General features: G+C 44.7%; 1 protein-coding gene across 1 annotated transcript; it reads right to left on the bottom strand.

Annotated features, from left to right (window-relative positions):
• Positions 1-1,561: 1,561 nt before the first annotated feature.
• LOC131285770 (cysteine-rich motor neuron 1 protein) lies at positions 1,562-14,561 on the bottom strand. Its single transcript, XM_058314627.1, has 2 exons — positions 14,255-14,561; positions 1,562-2,867 (listed from the first exon to the last, which is right to left on the bottom strand). Exons 1-2 carry the CDS (start codon positions 14,559-14,561, stop codon positions 1,609-1,611), a joined length of 1,566 nt encoding a protein of 521 aa, XP_058170610.1. The 3' UTR covers positions 1,562-1,608.
• Positions 14,562-19,988: the final 5,427 nt, after the last annotated feature.

Genomic DNA, 19,988 nt, shown 5'->3' with positions numbered 1-19,988 from the left:
GCCCACCGGACCTCTTCTCGTTATCAACTCTAACGAATTAGCGTTTGATGCACAAACGAACGAAAAAATTAAAACAAATAGGGTGGTACTGTGTTCTACTTAGTCTTCAAAATAATACGCGTCAGTGGGACAAAATATCCGTAAATCTTGTCATACAAAAATTCCACCCCAAAAGGAAATCCACCGCAACCTTCGTACTAGGAAAACGGGAAAGGTTTTCAGTAGACTTAACAAATTTGATCCGCAAATCTTTTTTCATGGCTTCACTTTTGCTATCTTCGAGTACACGTTCCCTCGTTTCGGGCTTTTGCTTTGTCGTGTTCGTGTTTTAATAAATATTTAAAATAAAAACTAGCACTAATTAACATAGGTGTACGTATATGTGTATATATTATAATTAGGTGACGAACCGCTATGAACTAAACTTGCAATAGTTGCTTCACAAATGTTTCTTCAAAACCAACAGAAATAGAAAAAAAAACTGAAAAAAACATTCCATGGTTTTGAAGCATCAACTCATCCATCCGTCCAAAGCATCCGTCTTCTTACTTCTGCAGAGATCTTATCCCTTTCAAGGAATTAGCCACTTAACGCACTCACACACTTAATTTTTGTTAAATTCTTTTCAATACTTCCAAGTTGTTTATATGGTCTAATGCTCGTGGGTTTGAATTTTCTAGTTTCTCATCCTCTCGTCACACTTTCTCCACGGCAAACTGCGGTGTCCTTCTTCTTCTGCTGTACCTATCGCTTGCGCTTTACAGTATCACAAATTGTTTTTCTTTCGGATTTTAGTTGTTTTTTCTTCCTCTTCTTTTTTTTATTAAACCACCCTGAGACCGACGGCACAGGCGGCATTGATGCGTGGGAAATAAATCTAGCGCTGAAGTGCGAATGAAACGAATGAGAGTAAATGAAAGTTTAACTAGCAAAGAGGTATAAGCAAGAATGCGCAAATCGGCTTGTCGGATAGCGAGAAAAGGGTGATAGAGTTTTCCTTGCGAAGAGAACGGGTTCTCCGGAAAACTAGTATATTTATTCTGCTAAGTTACGAACCATGGTTTATCGAATAAATATGTAATATTACGTTACAATTACGCTCAAATCTAATCGAGCCACATTTTCCCCGCGAGAGCGCTACTGTTCGGGATGAAAGTAGGCTCTGCGATTGTTGTTGTGGTTCGCATTAGGGTATGTGTACCAGTATTGACATGCTGAACAAAATCAGCAATGTACCGCTCAACAGTTAAAAATTACTTAATTCAAAGTCAATTTCAATAAACTCATCAAAATGTTAACACTGTCAACTGTCAAACGGATGACAGATGAAAGGTGGCATCGTCCCAAAATTATCGTCTACCTACGTTTTCATATTTACGCCTGAAGGTATGCAACATGCAGAACAAACTGTTTAGCTCGCTTTTTCGCAAAGCGATCTGTGATTGGGGCAACCTCGGTTTGACGAATACTGGTACATATACCCTAATCTAGCAAGCGTTGGTTTCGAACGACGTTAATCGACCGCATTTTGCGTAGCGCTTATGTGTTGATGAAAGCCAAATGATGAAAGAAAGGAACTAGCGAAAGTGGGGCGGGTTTAGGTCCCGTTTAGATCATGTTGATGGACGCCGAGGTGGTGCTCGCCGTGATCGTGCCGTTGGGGGCGGTTGTGGTGGTGGTGGTGGTGCTGGTAGAGTTGCTGCTGGAGATGGGCACGGTGCTGTATTTGCCACGGTGCTGATCTTGCACGCAACGCCACGCGAGCACCACGGCGTAGATGAACGCGACGGCGAAAAGGATCCCGCCCAAGCCGTAGAGGATCAGCTGCCAGATGACGGGCGGCGACTTGGGAGCGTCGCTGTGCTCAACCGATGAGTCGTGCGTGCTGCTGTTGCCCAGCTCCGCGATGTCGTACGGCACGTGCTGGACCGCACCGGGTTGCACGGTGTCCGGGTGTTCGTCGGTGAAGGAACCGTTGCTGAAGGTGCCATCGGGCGTTGCCTCGCTGTCGGTTGCCGGAGGTGTGGTCGTGTTGGTGGTGGCGGTGACCGTCGTGGTTGTGGAGGAGGTCTCGGTCGGGCTGGAGTACGCCGTCGTGGTCACCGGGACGCCGGTGGACGTCATGTTGAGGGCTGGAGGTTTACGGGAGCACGCACACAGTGCACAACCGGACGGTTGCTGCTGGAATCCGTGGCGACAGCTGAGCGCACAGTTGGCGTGACCGGGGCAGAACATCGAGTCGGTTTCGTCGCACACCGGGCAGCACTGGTCGGGCAGCTTGATCTGCTTGCTGCAGCCGAGTGACTTGCAGAATGGCGACTCACATCGTCGCACGCCCTTCTCACACCGACACTCCACGCACGGGTCCTCGTTCCACCGGTCACCGTCGCTGAACGTCTTCCAGGGGAAGTTTTGCGAGCGGCATCGACGCTCGCAGTGCACATGAGGACAGCAGGCTCCCGGTTGTCCCGTCTGCTCCGGACCTCGGACGTCCACCACGGGCACGAAACCAGGCGGGCACGTTTGCGTCGGACACGGTCGGCAGGTGCACTTCTGCGGGCAGCACACGTCCACCAGGCTGTGGTGATCCGGCTGGCGGTCGTTGGCCACCACGGACCGCTTCCACCGCCAGTAGCTGGCGCTCTGAGACTGCAGCTGGTTCTGGTGGCTGAACTCCTTCCCGTGCGGTGTGATCTTGATGGCTTCGCGCGGGTGATTGTTCATGGCGATGGAGCGACGCTCTCGGACGCCATCTTCCTCGAGGGGCAGCTCGTCTACTTCGCTCTCGCCACTCGCCGTTGACTGAAGCTCGCTGTCCGACGGGCAATCGACGGGGCACTGAACGTCCTGGCAGAGGGTTTCCAGACCTGCAGGAACAAAAGGAAGCAGAAAACAAGCAAGAGCCGAATTAGTACGGTATTCATCGAAACTCCTTTTGTTGTAATTGGGGAGCAGTATGTTTGATTTACTCGATCACAGTTTGCCTTTGCCGTTTGTTTGTATGTTTATTTGATTGTCAAACTTGGCACACTCTTGTTGTGAGTTCATTACAAACCAGTTCATGAAAGTCTCCTTTCTTGAAAGCTTTAACTATCCAATGTAGCTTATATGCAATGAATCAATCATTTAATTGAAGCGGTTTTAAAATGGTGGAGGTGGATTAATTCGATTGACATGGATATCATTTTTGACAGTCCGCTGATATGAGTTCTGAAATGCTGTTTCACCAACAATTAATACACTCTGAAACTTAAAAGCTTTAGTAATCCCAAAACCTTTACTCTTTGGGATGTTTAGTCTTAGCTTGGTTTTCTATCTTGACATTGAAAGTGTTATATTATTTATTGTCGTATGACGAACGTTTCTGTATCGGAAAAGTATTAAATATTGCTCTGACGCTTTTTTGAGTACTTTTCCCTTTTGGTTTAATCTGAAAAATTTGGTTTCATCTATCATTGATTTTGACCATAAAACTTTCAAGAACACTAAACACTTGTTTTAAAAACTTACAAGAACACTAAACACTTGTTTTAGTGATTTTGTAAGTTTGTAAAATGTTAGAAGGCGTTGATGCAGTTCAATTCTTCAATTTGCTGAGATTAAAGTTGTTTAGGAATACTATTGTGGCAAGTGAAGCTAAATTTATTATATTTTTCTACTTTAAAGTATTTGTAACGCAAACATTTACTATTTTCGTCTTTCTTCGGTCTCATAGTTCCGGACTGTTTTTGACATGTATTGTTTAACCATCTAATATTCAATTCCGGAAATACAATATTATGAAACTATAGCTCGATGTAAACAATGCGAATCAAAAGTACATTATTGAGGTATTAAATGAAAAGCACCTAATTAGCTGGAGTACAGAGTGTTGTCCCTTATTGAATCGCACAATAGAAATACCATCCAATTGGACAGTTTTTTGTGTACGTTGAAAAGCACTTTCGCGAAACAATTAACTCCATTAACGATCCTCGTTTTTGTTGGGGATGGATTGTATTTCTTTTTTTTCCCCCTACAAAAACCGGATGTCTCTCGATGACATGCGACAGCTTTCGTGCCGTTTTGATGAGCACAAATGGGCGTAATTCGATTTGGAACCTGCATACGTCGGGATGGAAATGCATGGTGCGCCTGTTTCGATAAACGGTACGATTGAAATTGATCGGATTGATGAAGTGGACACGGCGGGCGCGAGTAGCTTATACATTTATACAATTTTTTTTCACCGAACTCCATGCGTTATCCTCCATTATATTCCATCGGGCTTGCTGTTTTCCTCTTGTATGGAACAGGCTGAGGGATGGAGTCTATTTTCCGGCTCATTGGTTTCGGGACTCCGCGCGCCATTGTTCGGCGTTCGCTTTTCACGTTCGTGCAGCCTTTCTTCTACCAGCTCGCTTCCACTGGGTGAGTGTTTTTCCGGATGGATTACCCCTTCGAGGGAGCCTTTTCCACCCGGGTCCGGAATTCACACATCAAACCGGGAAAAAGAGCGTTCTTCTTCCCTCCCATTCCGTTTGGTTTGCAAATGCACTCCGCTTCACTCATTAGTGACTCGCCAAAAGGAAAAAAAAGGGGCCGGGTAAAAAAGTTCCATTTCCCGGCTGCAACTTCGCCAGAATTAATTTAATTCTTCCGCTAACTGCACCGCTCGCTATCGGTGCAGCTGCTGCAAAGTTTTTGCGAGCAAACAGTGAACATTTTGCTCCTCTGTGTGAGTTGTGGGAGTCTTTACCCGATGGAAGGAACGACGATCGGGAGATGTTTCCTATGATAGTTGGGAGCATGGCGTTTTTCATTCGCCTCTCCCGGGTTCTATTGATTTAACAAACGGAATGGGTCGAAAAAAAAAAGAGCGCATCCACAAAAAGGACACTTTTGCTTTTCGTTTCATTAAATTTTTACATTCCGATGCGGGTTTGAGCGTTTAAAAAAGTGCTCGAAAGTTTTTCGTCAAAATGGTATTTTTTAACGGAAAATTCTAGTTTCTAAACAGACCATATTTTAAATGTACGCTTTTAAGTGTGTTGGAACCAAAGGATGAAAACTGTAGCCACTTAAATATTTAAAAGCTTTACTGTTTTTTTCACAAAAAGTTTACACAGTTTTCCCACTAACAAGAGCAAGGGCCGCTGGATAAATCGACCAACGAAAAACAACCCTGGGGCGAACAAACCTAAAATTGAAAAAAAAAAATCGAATCGATGCTTGCATTGGAAATCGGATTGGAATTAGTGGGGAAATTCATCGACTTCCGGCGTTTGGAGATTGAAATCGAATTTTTCCCAGCGCGATCCGGTAAGCTTCGTTCGAGTTTTCCGCTGAAAGTTGTGCAGGTTGTTTTTGGATGTTGCTAATGGAACTAATACGCTTTGAAAAGAGGCTTTCCTACGAATGAAGCTAGTTTATCTTTAATAGCCAACATCGGATCGTCCCGAGCATTTCACGGCGTTGCCAATGATTTCCCTCGTGAAAATGAAGCCCGGTGTTTTCCCATACCCTTTGAAATCGTCACTGGAATGAATGTGTACGATAGGATGGTCGCATTGTGTCTACTATCGTATTGACCCCGCCAGCAAAAGTCTAAATGTGCTTATTTTATTGCTTCCGTATCAGTTGTTTTCGTCCGAAAAAGGGAAAATGGTGTCCAGTATCATCCGGCTAGCCACCGAGGGGTCCATTAAAAATCGAAATCAAACCCTCACGAGAGGCGGAATGGAACAAAACAAAAAAAAAAACACAAGGGAAAGACGCTCGACGAGAAGGTACCAAAAGCATTGTTAATCGCTGCCCGATAAGATAAAGCGTCAATTAAGTTGCGCCTCCATTAAAAGGCGAGAGGAAAACAAGAAACTATAAAAGAGGCCACTTCGAGTGGAGCTGGAAACTGGAAGCTTGAATCGCAAAACACCGCACCGATTGAAGGCGAGTGTTGGGATTGAAGTGCCTCAATCTTGGGGGTTTATTTATTTTTCATGCTTGAAATTTTATCTTCGATCGCGCATAAAGTTGCTTGTTTCGTGCGTTTGGTTTGCGTGTGCTACAACGCGTCCGTTAATAGGTTTATCCGATAGACAATCACACATTACGGCGAACGCATCGGACTTTTCAATTAACCTTATCTAGTTTTTTTTAATGTTTCATTAGGTCCTACTTATGTTTGTGGTATTTGTTTTGAGCAAAAGTATTCAACATGTAAATTGTGTTAATATGTATTTTTAGCATAAAATGACAAGTAATTAAAATAAAATTGTAAAAGTTGTGGCGCAGAAAGGAATTTTAATTTTAAAGTTCATTCGAAAACCATTTTGAAAGCTTTTTCTTTTATCCTTTCTTTTTCAACAAAGCTTTTTACCCTTAATTTGACCCACCGTGTTGGTGGGTTTACCCACTCCATGTTGCACCTGGAGTCAAAGGGATGCATTTTTAAGCGCCATGTTGTTAGCATAATTTCTAGAACAATGGACCAATTTTTCCACCTCGATGTATGTATTATTGCTGAAAACCCAAAAACCGAACCGACCTCGACCCCGGTGGCGCATATTTTATTGATCAGCCCAGACCCAGGGTCGGTCGGTCACTTTCGGATCGATCGGAAGCCCTCCCCCCCCTCACCCGGGGGGGAAGTTTTGACCCGGTGTCGATTGGTTTTATTTTTGTTGCGTCCAGGGGTTCGCTTCGGGGCTGCCGTCGCATTCCCGGTACACAATTTATGCGCCGATGATTTGCGGGTGAGAAAGGAAAAGCACAAATCTCCCCCCGGCACGGCTCCGTTCGTGAACGCTGTCAGCATAAATGTCGGGTTTTTCGGTGTTGAGGGAAAATAAAAACACCTCCAAAAAAAGAAAAGGATATGCGGAATAAAACGATCCCGAAAGGAAAACAGAACAAGAAGGAAGGAATTTATTCGAACGGTCGCGTACTGACCCCGTCACTCATCCAATCCATCATGTTGGGCCATAAATTTCGAAACCCGGAGGGGGGCGCACCACGTCCACGTTCGAGACGAACAACAAATTACGGCTCAGCCGCTCGGAAGTGACAGACGGGTGAAGAAAAATGACGTTGAAAATAATACCAAAGGAGGAAAATCGCACCATGAATGCAGGAGCGGATGAACCGGACCCGACCGACCTCATAGCTCATGAAAATGTCATCCCCCATTTCGGGGTGGATTCAGTTCCGCCCGGGGAGGAAAACCACCGCCAGGAGTACGACGACATAACGGTAATAAATGCGGAACCATAAAAATATAAAAGCTCTCGAATGGGACGGAAAACCCTTGACATCGGGAAAAGCGATAAGGAAGGTGGGTTTTTCTTTTCCTTTATTTTGCACAAACATCCTTTTTTTCCCCGCGGACTGACATCCGATTGGCGGTGACCACCGAGATTCCATTTCCGTTTTCTTTTCCGACGCAGTGCAGGGGATGGCACAAAAGGATTAAAAGTGGCTTCGATCGCCGCACAGTGGGAGCAGTGTTTAGCTTTATTGCTATTCAATGTCGTCGTTTCGGGGCAGATTTCCTTCCGAACGCGGGAAAGTGTGCATTTTAGCAGGAAGGTCAATAAAATTTCCCACGAACCGGTCGATCAGAATCTGTAAAAATATTGGATGTGGCTCACACTTTATGTTCGTCAGTCTCAGGGTCACCGGAATTATTACTTGGTTGGCCCCTTTTTTATACTTTATCCCTTAAGTCTTAAATTTCAAGATTATTTTAGCAAAACCCGCTGAAGACCAATTAAAGAGGTTAATTTACTCGATAAAGTATTAGGAGTGTTCGAATTTTGAAAAGCTCAAGAGATCAAACAAGCGATAGGTGATACAATAAACAACCTAAATGATGCATCGAAACCTAATTAAAAATCAATTTTCAGCTCCACAAAACGACAGGTTAGGGTGTAATTTTGTATCGAACTTATTTGACAGTTTCGAATATTTAATTCGATCGTTAAAAGCATTGGAACATAAATAAGCGCTCTATCCTAAAAGTTATTGGGCCTAAGAAGTTTGTGCGCGCGTGGTTAGTTTATCGATCAATAATGTAAACAATTTTATTCCTTCCAGAGGTTCCCGGTTTGGTCTAATTTTCGAACACAATTGTTGGGTTTTAAGAGGAACAAAGGCTATCAAATATTGTTAAAGTACCAAGATAACGAAAAGAATTATGCTTGTGAATTAAACTTCTCATAGAATTAATGTTCCAAAAAAGGAGTTCACACAATTTTATAAGATTTCAACTGAATCTTCCCTACGCCGCACTTGTCTCACCAAGTACCCAAGGTGTGTATAACCAAGGTATGCTTGCGAACCAAACAACGAACTTCGAACGGGTGCCCGGGAAAGGATAAAACTTTCCCATGAAATCATCGTTCATTGTCAAGGAAAAGCAGCGGGGAACCAAACTTTTCCGTGTGAACGACCTGCCTCGTTCGGTTCCAAAACTTCCAAGCCCCCCCCAAGACAAATTGGCATAATCTGGTCTCTCCTGAAGTCTCGCGATTTGATTAGAGTTGTCCGGAACACTTTCGGCGCGCTTTCGCCCATGTCGAATATAATCGTCACAGTCGCAAGATACGCCACCTATCATTACCGACCCGGTCTCACCGGGAAACGGTGAACGGAAGCGAAAACTTGGACTGCCGCGGCCTATAAACACATTAAAGATACATTCTGAGAGACACACCGCGCATCCTACAGCTTGTGGGAAAAGTTTTCCCACCACCAGCGATCCTCCTCCTACCCTTGGGGTTTCCCCAGCGGAGATGGTTTTGATCGATGAGTGGGACCACTTCATGTTTTCCCACTTTGTTCTAACGTCGCAACACCATCTTTCCACCTCGAGATACACCTGTACATCGTTCTGGGAACTGGATTCTTGTGAAAATCGCCCCCAACACTATGGCTACCGAAATGGGTCGACCCAAAGGGGGAGGGTCGGAAAACTCGAGAGCAACCGGTTCTTAATTCAAAGGCTTGTCAAGTGTGTGGGCCATCGCCTACCCGCCTCCCAACGTTGGACTCCCTTCACTCACTCAAGCCCTGTGTCCGGTGTTGTCGTCGTCATAAATTATTTATCATTCCCTTTGAATCATCATTATCAGGAAAATGGCGACAAAAATGGCTCGGCCGAGGTAGGGGCGCGTGAGAGAAAATTGGAACACCTAGCAAACAACGACGACGACGACCGACATCAACCGACGGTTCGCTCGAGACCGGCAGCTTTTGGAAGGGTTCTCCCATTTGTCGCGTGAAATATTCATACACCGAACTCATTTTCCCTACCTCCAATGGATCCCCCACCCCCTAAGGTCGCAATTCCTGTTGCTCTTGGATGAGTTTAGATGTCGTCCGGTTTGAGTTCCTACAAAAGAGTGGGTGTGTTTTTGGGAGAAGAAGCCCCAGGAAGATTTATAAACGTGAGCCCCACGTGAAGCGGCCTCATCAGGTGACTCCCAGTGACAAACGTGTGCTTTTTCTCGCTATTTTCTTATTGTTTTCCACTGCTTCTGATCCCGTTGGCTTGTATATCCCTCTTCTCGTATCCCTCCTTCAGTGGTTTTATATATTTCCATCCATCAGTGTCGAGGTCCCCAACGCGTTTCGGTGTACGGGTAGGTAAAAGCAGTACGTTCGGTGTGGCGTATAATTTTCCCCGACGGCCACCAGGAACACCACCATTTCCCCATCGGCTTTGACGTTTCGCCCTTTTGACGTGCCGCGTGGAACAAAACCCGCGACCACCCGTCATCTCCGTCATGCGATTGTTTCGCGCGCGCTGTTGACATGATTCGTTTTATTTCCATTCGAGTGCACCAACGGCGCTTTTCCCACCCCGGGTTATCTTTTTTCCACCGATTTTCCACCCATTGTGTGATGTTTTACCTGTTCTTTAAATGTGATTTATGTAGGTTGGTGCGAGTTTTTTTTTTATTTTACCTTGCCATTTTCCACGGCCGAGTGGACCGAGTTTTTCCCGATTTTTATTTTGTCCCCCCCCACGTTCGCGTCACGCATTTGGCTCATTTGACAGATCGCCGTCATCGCCGTTCATTGCAATTCATCAATAATCACGACGACACCCGGTGGATCGGAGGGGAACCAAAAAAGAAAAACCTGCCACCAATCGAACCGCATTTAGCGTTCCTTTTTTATTTTCCAACGTTTTTGTGAGTCCTAAAAAGTGGCACATTTTTGCGTCGTTCCGCTGTGAACAATTTTCCGTACGGTTGGTTGAATTTCGAACGAAGACGAGTACAAAAACAGGAAAAGCGGACAAATTTCCACATGAGAGGAGAAATATTGAGGATCACACCGTGGGAGAAAATGTTTGGAAACAGAACAACCAGCTCGTCAAGCGACCGGTCCAAAATGGAAAGGAAGAACTCTGCCACGCGAGGAATTTAGCGGCATGATTAATCGACCAATTGATGAAATTTGAAACTACCGGCTTGGGAGGTGAACGGGGATGAGGGAGCAAAGAGGAACCTCCACCAGACAGACGGGAAGACAGATTTCGTGCACATTCCGGAACCACGTGCGTTCCGAAAAGGCGCTAAATATAGACCCAATTAATCATCGCTCTGAATTCGAACCGAAATGGTAAAACGCGGGCGGACCACGAAGAAGATAAGGGGACGGGAAAAATGGGATTAAAATTGAGGGAGGAAGCAAAGAAAAAAAAACCATAGGAAAGGCAGTTCACTAATGTTTTGTCAGCTTGTTGTTGTTGCGCCTTCGAACGCGTGTGCGTACGATGTTCATTCATGAGTTTACGAGAAGAGTTCCGGAAGGGAAGTGAATCAAGACGCGATATTCCGGTGAAGAAAACAAACTGGATGTGAATGGATGGTTTGTTTGGAATCGTGCAGTCGTAGAGTGGAGGAAAGTAATTACTTTACAACACTCGAGACGCTCGACGACTCCGGAGAGTAACCGTTTGTTTAAAGCCGTCCAAACTCTTCTGCCGGTACGGGAAGGAATTTCTAAGTCGAACCACGGTTTGGCGGTTTTATCGCGTGATTCATTGAGCAATTTCCCACGAACCTGCAACAGGCAGTCGGGGGGGTTAAATGGAAATGGCATGCCAGAGGGATTGGCATTACCATTCGTTTTCGTGGAATCTTGTTTGCGGAACTGTGGAGTTTGTTTTTGCGGTCGGATACGGATTAGCATACATTAAAGCGCCGGGACGTGTCTCGTGTAGCCTCCGATTCACCGATACCATCGCGCTCTATTTTTAATTCCGACGAATTTACTACTCGAGAACTTATCATCTGCCATTGGCTAAGTAATTCCCAGAGACCGTTGACGATGATTCAGAAGTTCACGCTGCGACGACTCCCGACTTTGGAGACGGTGAATTCGGTTGCAGCATATGTTTGTCGAGCGCCTGTGGGCGAAGATACCGGATTCTTGGGTACATTTTCTTTCACTGAGTCATCGGATATGGGTCGGCATGTGACTACGACGATACGGAACCCGCAGGGCTTCATTGCATAGCATCAATTAATCGTATCCAAGCTTCAATAGATATTGTCATCTCATCCGCTTGTATCCCTCGGGTGTGGAGATGTCCAGGGATGGATAGACAGGCACTCTTCAGCCACAATGTGACCCCCTATTTCTGTCTGATACCCTCCAGCATCACCATCATCATCTTTGGCACAAATCTGGTCTCGGTGTACCACAATTGGATAATGAACGATGAGATGTCCTTAAGCAAAGCTACTCCAACTACACTGCTTCGCATTCAGGAGCCCCCCAAAGGATGACATTGACACATGGCCAATATTTGATCTTTGACTTTCTTGATTAATTTGCTTAGGACTAATAAATGGTTCCCGGGAGAGGGTTTTTGTTTCCCGCCGAAGCTTGGCACTCCGAAAGGACCTTTCCTTTTCCCGGGGATAAATAACGCAAATGGTTCCGGTGATGTTTGCAAGGGCAATCGATGTGGTTTGAAAGGAATCGGCACACAGTAGGAGAAGTAATCGCCAGCCATCGCTAGGTATCATTAAAACAGGATTAAAGCAAAGGGGCTCGAAGAAGTGAGTGGCTTTTAATCACTCCGGGAAAGAAAGGAAGCGCAAGGCCTATCGAAAAAGGTTCTTCCAATTGATGGATGACGATCGTGTTGGACTCTATCCCATTTGTCTTTGAACCAAACCGGTAGGTCGTTGAAATCGATCCTTACTCCACCGTTAGGAGTTCGGAAACATCGGCTGCCAGTTTTTTCCCTTGCTCTAGCCGGAAATTGATTACCTTTTAAGTCGAACCCGAAAGCAACCGGCTACCGGAATCGGCTAATGGGATACATCAAAGATCAATTAAATTTGCAATTAGGATTACCGTTTCATCGCTCGGTGTTCGAGGGGGGTGGGGATGTGAGATGGGACCGTTTAATTGGAGTTGAGTCATTTTTAATTCATTCTCTCGCGTTTTACACCCTTTTTTGGCGTGGGTAAGTTCAGTAAGAAAGGACACGGCTACCGGAAGGGAACGCTTCTCGGTGGGTAATTAGTCGACGGAAAACGGTTCAAAGACATTATATTCCGAAAAAATCAAGTTCACATTAAACGAACGTTGGGCGTAACAGGAAAAAGTTGGTAGGGGAAACTGGGGTAAGATGCACCAGTGAGGTAAAATCGACCGGCGTGGTTTTAGCAGAATTACGCCATTTTAGGCAAGAGATTATTGGATAAAGCGAATCAAGCATGAAATCATGTAAGATGGAAATATAAAAGTTGGAACTGTAATGAGTGTTGAAATGAAACATTTCAATCAAGCAAACAACTCATCTAATACCACAATATGTAGCTAAACAAAATCTCAAAAGAATTGGGTTTATAATACTTGCGTTTCTGTTCTGGTAACAACAATTATAACATACTCATCCGGATGTAATATACACCGTCTTATCTAGTTGTAAGCTTCTTCAGTATGACACTGTATCCACTAAACTAACTCAAGATTGTACGTCTTCTGCATCCAGAACTCATAAATGATTTTCAATTTTTGCAAATACTTAAATAAAATACATGATGTTAAATTCTTTGTAACAAAAGAAACTTTTGACTGGAGTTCTAACAAGTTCTAAGTGAGTTTTAACGTGGTTATGACATAGTTTTTTGGTAACAAACTAGGACGATAATCGATTTGTAATATTTATATTTTTCTTGAGTGAACTGCAAGAAATTAATATTTTTCCCTCAAGAGGTGCATTTTGCCTCACTTTACCTTTCTTGAAGAGGACCAGTTTTCCAAGCAAAATCTGACTATTTTTTCTCACTATCAATGCATTTGACACGTCTCTTAGAAGAAATCGGGTTTATCAAAAAGAAAAAAGGTTCACTGGAGAAGCTTCTTTGTGTGGCGGGCATATGGTACCGGTTTTCCTAAGAGGATTACTAGTGACCACCGATACAGGAGAAAAAAATTATGAGAACTTATGTTTCTCTCGGATGGAGAACAGTCTGAGAAAACACATCCATTGGTAGCAACAAACTGATTCGAGCATGCTTGAGAGATAAGAGTTTGAGTAGCTATCAGCCAAAGAGATGTCGACCGGTACCGCATCCATCATGGAGATACAAGTTCAAGCCATGCCCGAACACCTTGACAGAAGGAAAGTACTCTAGTACAAGGGCTTATTTTTCGATCGAACAAAAAAAAAAAAACTCCTGACGAATGAGACAGCAGAATTCGAATATGGTCAGATGCAATTACAGAAGAATAAATTGTAATTACGTCCCAGCGTCGGAGTGACCCCCCGTCGGGCATCACTTTGATCGCTCGAGATTGATTCGAAAAGAGTGTCCGGTGTTTGTGTGTGTGCCTTTGGTCACGTTCCCCCGACTAATGGCGGCACATTCACACGCAGCTAAGGGCGATTCAAATTAAATTATTATGAACACCGTTTGCGGCGACCTTCGATGGGGGCGACACTTCGATAAGGGACGGGAAAGGGGAAGGGAAATGATCAATTAATCGAAAGGGAACGCCACCCGCAATGCGTGACAGCGTACCGTGGGGTTTGCGTCATCGATTAAAAGGGAGTTGTGTTCGTTCACACGTCTGACCTTCTTTATTTACTTCATCGACAGTGTTAAAAGTTTTCGAACAAGCAGAACCAATTAACTTTCTAGCTACCTAATGATGACTATTCACACAAGTTTTTAATAGCATACACTTCAGGCTCTCTGGAGTTCACGAACAATCAACTGAACTTCACATGTTTAGTCTTCACCGGGTTCCCGGTCTAGGGTTGGTTCCTTCATCGACTCAGCGCAGCGTACACGGGCCTCGGACTCACACACCTGCCGCTCGAGGTCGAAGAACAGTCCGAACGGGCAGGTACCTTCGACGAGCAGCCCTCCCCAGCAGTTGAGATACTTCTGGCAGGAACTCGGATGGGGCAGAAATATACCGACGTTCGCCGGATCGGAACAGTCCAGCTCGGACAGTTGGGCGGAGACTCCTTGACGGTCGGACCATGATCCTATCGCTACCAGCAGGACCAGGGCAGTCGCCAGAGTGAACCTTGTGGACCTCATTGTTGGAAGGAAACTACTGAACTAAACGTCGTTCAAGTTGGAACCCAAGATTGGTCGATTCATTTGCATGAATCGCTTCAATCGCCATCCGGGTGATAAGATAAGAGGACGGTGCTATCTACCATTTCCTTCCCAATGGTCAAGTCCATCACTCGTGGGGATTCACCGTCCGCTGTTCCGAGGACGGATCGATTGAGGAACCAACGAGAAGTCGAGAAAGCTAAGAAACCTTAACAACACAAACAACCAATCTCCAATTTCGGCGGAATGGGAGTTTCGCAACGAGCGTAATGAGCGTCAGCTTTGTCTGGGTAAAAGCAGGGGCCCAACAAGTTACAGGAAACATTATCGCCCACGCGTGCACCTCACCTTCAGGTCCCGGCCGTCCTTGGTTAGTGCAGATGTTGCGCGGGCCAGAGAGCTGGAATGTTCTTTTATAAGAAAAACAGATCTTTCCACAAGCATCCACAAGATGGTGGTTCAGACTTTGGCAAAAACCTCTCTCGGCTTGCTGGCAAAGAAGTTTCCGAAAGTAAGTGAATCGAGTTGAGATTCTATGTGAAAGTTTACTTGCAGGTCCGTGAATTGGAAAGACGAGTCGAGAAAATTGATTAAACTTGTGTCGTCGGTTTGTTGCTTTTTCGCAAAGGAAAAGTTAAGTCAATGTTTAGATTTTGTGCTCGCTCATTGTTCTGCTGTCCCTCAAAAGACAATGTTTTATGCCAACGCTGTGTTGGAATGAACAATAGAACGTGTGACTATCGTGTGGCAAGAGGACACTTCAGTTTCGGAGTGAGTTACTCCAAAAAACGACCCATTACGGGTTTGGGTTTCTTTACCCCTTTTTCTCCTCACTCCGAAGCGAGATAATTCACTTGCCTTTAACAGCCTTTTTTCCAACGGTTGACCGAAGCAGTCAGAGTGCGTCAGGAACTACGTTGATGGCAAACTATTATCGGTGGAAGTTTTCCGAGCGATGGGACCGAGGAAAACTTAAGCCGGTCCCGGTTGGGGAAGCAGATAAAACTGTCAGAGAAGAACAAACCTGAGGTGACTTTGGTGTACTTTTCTTCGCTCGAAACCTCGCTCCGGGCAGCTGTTCGAAGTGGTTATCCGGGGGGCTTGGACACGACCGGAAACGGTATCGATATATTGTGCTCAATCTTCGAAGCAACGTACGGAAAGGCACTTGATACAACATAATAGGTCCATTAAAAATGAAGAGGATAACGAAGGTGTATACGTACGCCTGGGGAGATTTATCGAACATAAATCTAATCCTGCTCATGTGAATTGAGTGAGATTGATTGCAAAAGGGTCTCCTCCTGATCAATGTGTAGCAATGCATGTGAAACAGATTAAAACACATGTATAATAATGTATGAAAATGTAAACTGTGCTATACCACAAGTGTAGATATAAAATATAAAACTTCAAACATTATTGTTTGAAGTTTGAAAAACAAGGAACAAATGTGAATAGAAAGTACAAATATGAATAAAATTGATATTTAAAACGAAAAGGACGATTATACCACATACAAATTAAAGAAGTGTAATGATTTAGATAAATTGTTGAAACTTTCCCTGCATTAAGTTTTCTTTATATGTGTTGTACAAACCAAAGAATGACTAAGACGTTAATCGATAATCGTATAGCAATGTTAGGATGTTTTCGATAGCATTACACTAATACACGATTCTAAAAAAAATCTCTCATTTACAATAGCAGGGTTGTGTTGTATCACGAAATAATCAATGAATTATCAAACATTTAAAATGTGTAATTCTAATTATTAAAAAAAACCTCTCAAAACTACTAAAAATCATAAGCTAGAAAGTTGTGTCCAGAACTAGATTTCAACCGGTGTTTACTGAAACTGTTTCATATAAAATTTAGTAAGAATGAGAAAAAAGAGAAAGCAAATCGAATAAACTCAACAACACAACTCTCAAGTAAAATGTATCAAACAGTACTCTTTACAAATTTTAAGTCTCTCTTTGCACTGTTAAGCTTATTGTAGGCTAAGTGTATAATTTATGGCTTATTATTTTAGACATTCCACTTGTGACTAAACTTTCAAACGAGCTAGCATTTAAAAAATCTGTATGAAAACAAATTTTCTTTTACCGTTTATTTGAAGCTCTTTTCTTACGTGGGAGAAAAGTTTAAGAAATCTTGTTCAAAGGCGGTTGATATCAAATCGCCTTAAGATATGTATCTTTTACACTCCCGATCCGAAAGAACAAACATCAACCAGGGCCCTGCATATCCTCCGCCGAAAGGGTCAGTGGTGCGTGCATGAGCTGTTTGTTCGTTAATTCAAGTGGAAATGGAAGACAATCGTTCCTTTTTTTCTGCCCCATTTAGAAAGCATACAGAGTGCGTCTCCACTTGCGTGTTGCACCTTCAGTTTTCATCTGTTAGAGTTGGAGAAAAGAATTGTGCTCGAAGAACCGGAACGCTGGGGTAACTATGTGAAATTGCATCCGCAATTGCGAACGTTTTCCTTTTTTTCCACACATCCTTTGTATGTGCTTAGTCTTCGATTTTACTACACTTGACCTCCAAGTGTCCTCCCCACCTCGCTTTTCTTTGGAATGACTTGCAACGAGGAAACACAATGATTCGGAAGACATTTCAAGCGGCAGCGGGAAAAGAAAACGCGCTGTTTTGAGTGCATCTCATGACGAACGGTGGCACGGGAGAAGCATTTTGTGGACGAACACATCGTTTGCTTCCGCTTTCGAAGATCGCAAGCATAGCTTGACGACTTGCTGGGAAAATCCTCATCTGCTACGGCAACCCACGGTCGCACAGTAACAAACAATTGCATTCCTGTTTCTTTTGGCCGTCTCGCGTACGCTTCCGTCGGCGGAAAGACATCCTTATTCTGATGTTACGGCTGCCTTTTGAACGAATCCATCCGAGACGTGGCGTCAGCATTGGGGGGGGGGGGGGGGGGGGGGGGGGGAGGAACAATGGCAGCACCGGGAATATGTCTTTGTTATGTTCGCTTTCCTTTCCGGTCGGAAGCCTTACCATTTTATTTTCACCGTCAGAGCTTTTCTTCTAATGGTCGTTGGTATTGTGATGTGCAGGATGCAGTTTCCTTTCGGGTTTCGCGTGGAGAACCAAGGTACCGTTTCCCATCCTTAATCTCGTGCAGTCGATACGTGTTGGGACCGCATTGGAAAGGTATTTTTAATATGAAACACAAACCACAGGGATTTAGATTTGAAAGCTTTCGAAGCTAGAATTATTTTAAGTGAACGTTTGATGTTTGCTTTTGACTATTTTACCACTTCAGTAGACTACACTTCAATCTTTACAAGTTTGTGGCTAATTTCTAATGATTTTCTACCCTTTTTCCGGCACTCTAAAACTCCCCCCAGACATTCTAAAGATCGTACCAATTTAAACTCTTCATATATACGTCATCAACCCATCATGTTAGCCGAGTTCGTTTGGATTCGTTTGATTGCTAAGCGTTGCAATGTCGTACTTTTCATCGCTCGCTTTTCCATAACTCGCCATATCATTTACGTTTCCCGTTGTATAATGCTTTGAAGAGCACTTCGAGCAGCGATGAATAATGTATGGAAAAACATGCCGGCCCGGTGCCGCTTAATGGCGGGAGGGAGCGAATGTCTGATGTCTCTGAATAAGAATATGGAGACGAGACGAGAAATAGGAGGTAAAAAAAAAACAGATAACAAGGGCGCGGGAAATTTATTTATACTTTCATGAAGGCATGGAAAATGGTTTTTCCATTGCCCGCCGACGATAAAGTGCACTTTATGCACAGGCGCACACAGTTTAATGTGCGGAATTGGAGTATAAATTTAAATTACACCAACATTACGCAAGGATGTATCGAATTCCTGGGGGCGTAAGTTCTCCAAATGTGGGAAGTTTTATTGTGCTGCTTAAAATTCCATGAAAACTTTCCGGAAAGTGTCGAAGCGGTAGCTTTATTTCTCATCATTACTCACACGGGACGATAAAAAAAACATCGAAAGAAAAATTGCTAAACTGCATCGAACGTGAGGGCGAGCTGATAGGAGAGTAAACAAAACATTAAAAAATGAAAGAAAACAAGCGCATTTACGAACCCGATTTTATTCGTGGCTAAGGTTCAATTTCAAGAAAGCTATTATCCACCAGCGTCACCACGGGAAATAAACACCCGGCGCCCGTGGGAGGTGCTTTTCTTTTCGCCCACCCCCCCAGAACACACACATTGCCATTTATTTCGTCATTATGGTCAACCGATTCGATTCCAACCTTCTTCCGTCGCCCCTGAGAGTCTTGGTAGACCACTAAATTTCCCGTCCGTTTGCCAAACGTTTACGAGCGAACTTAAGGGGGGAAATCACCCGGCGACAGCTTTTCACGTCCTGGGGAAAAACACATTTCCACACAGCTTCGGTGTGGCACCTTAAGGGCACTATTTACGACCTCGTGTTGGGAAACGGGAGGTTGTGAACCGACGACGGTGGTAGTAAATTGGTGGATTTTGGAAGAAATGCTCCTGCGGTTTTATTGTATCGCAAAATCGGTTTGCGGTATTGGACGATTCCAGCTCAGCGTGGAACCGGAGCAGCTGGTAGAGGACACTTGGGTAAGGCAAATGAATCAGGCTCCCCCCCCAACATCGTAAGCTCCCAATCGATGAGCTTACTTAACTGACTTCCTACATTCTCAAAACCTGATACCTTATTCCGTTCCGGTTCTCCAAAAATGGTTCCCTTCGTATCATTGAGTGTGTAAGCTTCCATGTGTTTGTTCAATGACTTTGGATTTTCCTCGACCGGGTGAAATTAATGGAAGATTTAGCTCGTCGTAAATGACGCATCAGTATCGCCGCAACCGGTCACTACAGGTGGCTCTCGGGCGATGTCTCACATAAGCGAGGGGCATCTGGAGAGGTTACACGACACCGTGGGGGATTTGGCGGGGCGTCGTTCACCCAACAAAGTCCGACGCTCCGGTAGAGCTCCGGAATGGGGACATTAATAATAGAGCACCGGCGCCACGCCATTGGAGTTGAACACGCGCCATCGCCGTCGACCGGTTCTTATCTGCGTAGGCCTTCCTCGGAGCTGCGAACTCCGCACCAGACGGCGTGAGGCGTTGGCTTCGATGGGGAGGACATAAATTATGCCGCGAAAACGATATACGAGGAGAGATTTGGTCAAGTGGTCTAAACTCGCGCCTCCGATACACAAAAGCCCACCGGTTGGCACCCGGGAAGCCCACCCCTATGTGTGTGTGTGTGTGGGTACTCTAAAACCGCTCAAGGTTTTGGTTCTTCGGAGGAGGTTCCCTAACGTCGGCCCGAGACCCATCTGTCAAATCGAGCTCGAACTCTGAAGAACCTGCACTGGGGCGGGGAGGAATGCCACACTGGGGAAGGTCCCACTG

This window comes from Anopheles ziemanni, chromosome 3 (assembly GCF_943734765.1).
Source record: "Anopheles ziemanni chromosome 3, idAnoZiCoDA_A2_x.2, whole genome shotgun sequence".
NCBI lineage: Eukaryota > Metazoa > Arthropoda > Insecta > Diptera > Culicidae > Anopheles > Anopheles ziemanni.
This window is presented reverse-complemented; position numbering and strand designations above follow the sequence as displayed.

What these genes read in the sequence shown, in the direction of transcription:
- LOC131285770 (XM_058314627.1), bottom strand. Translation starts at nt 14,561, where the DNA reads ATGAGGTCCACAAGGTTCACTCTGGCGACTGCCCTGGTCCTGCTGGTA. An exon ending in AACCCTAGACCGGGAACCCG is followed by an intron (nt 2,868 to 14,254) that starts GTGAAGACTAAA and finishes TTGTTCCTGCAG; the next exon opens with GTCTGGAAACCCTCTGCCAG.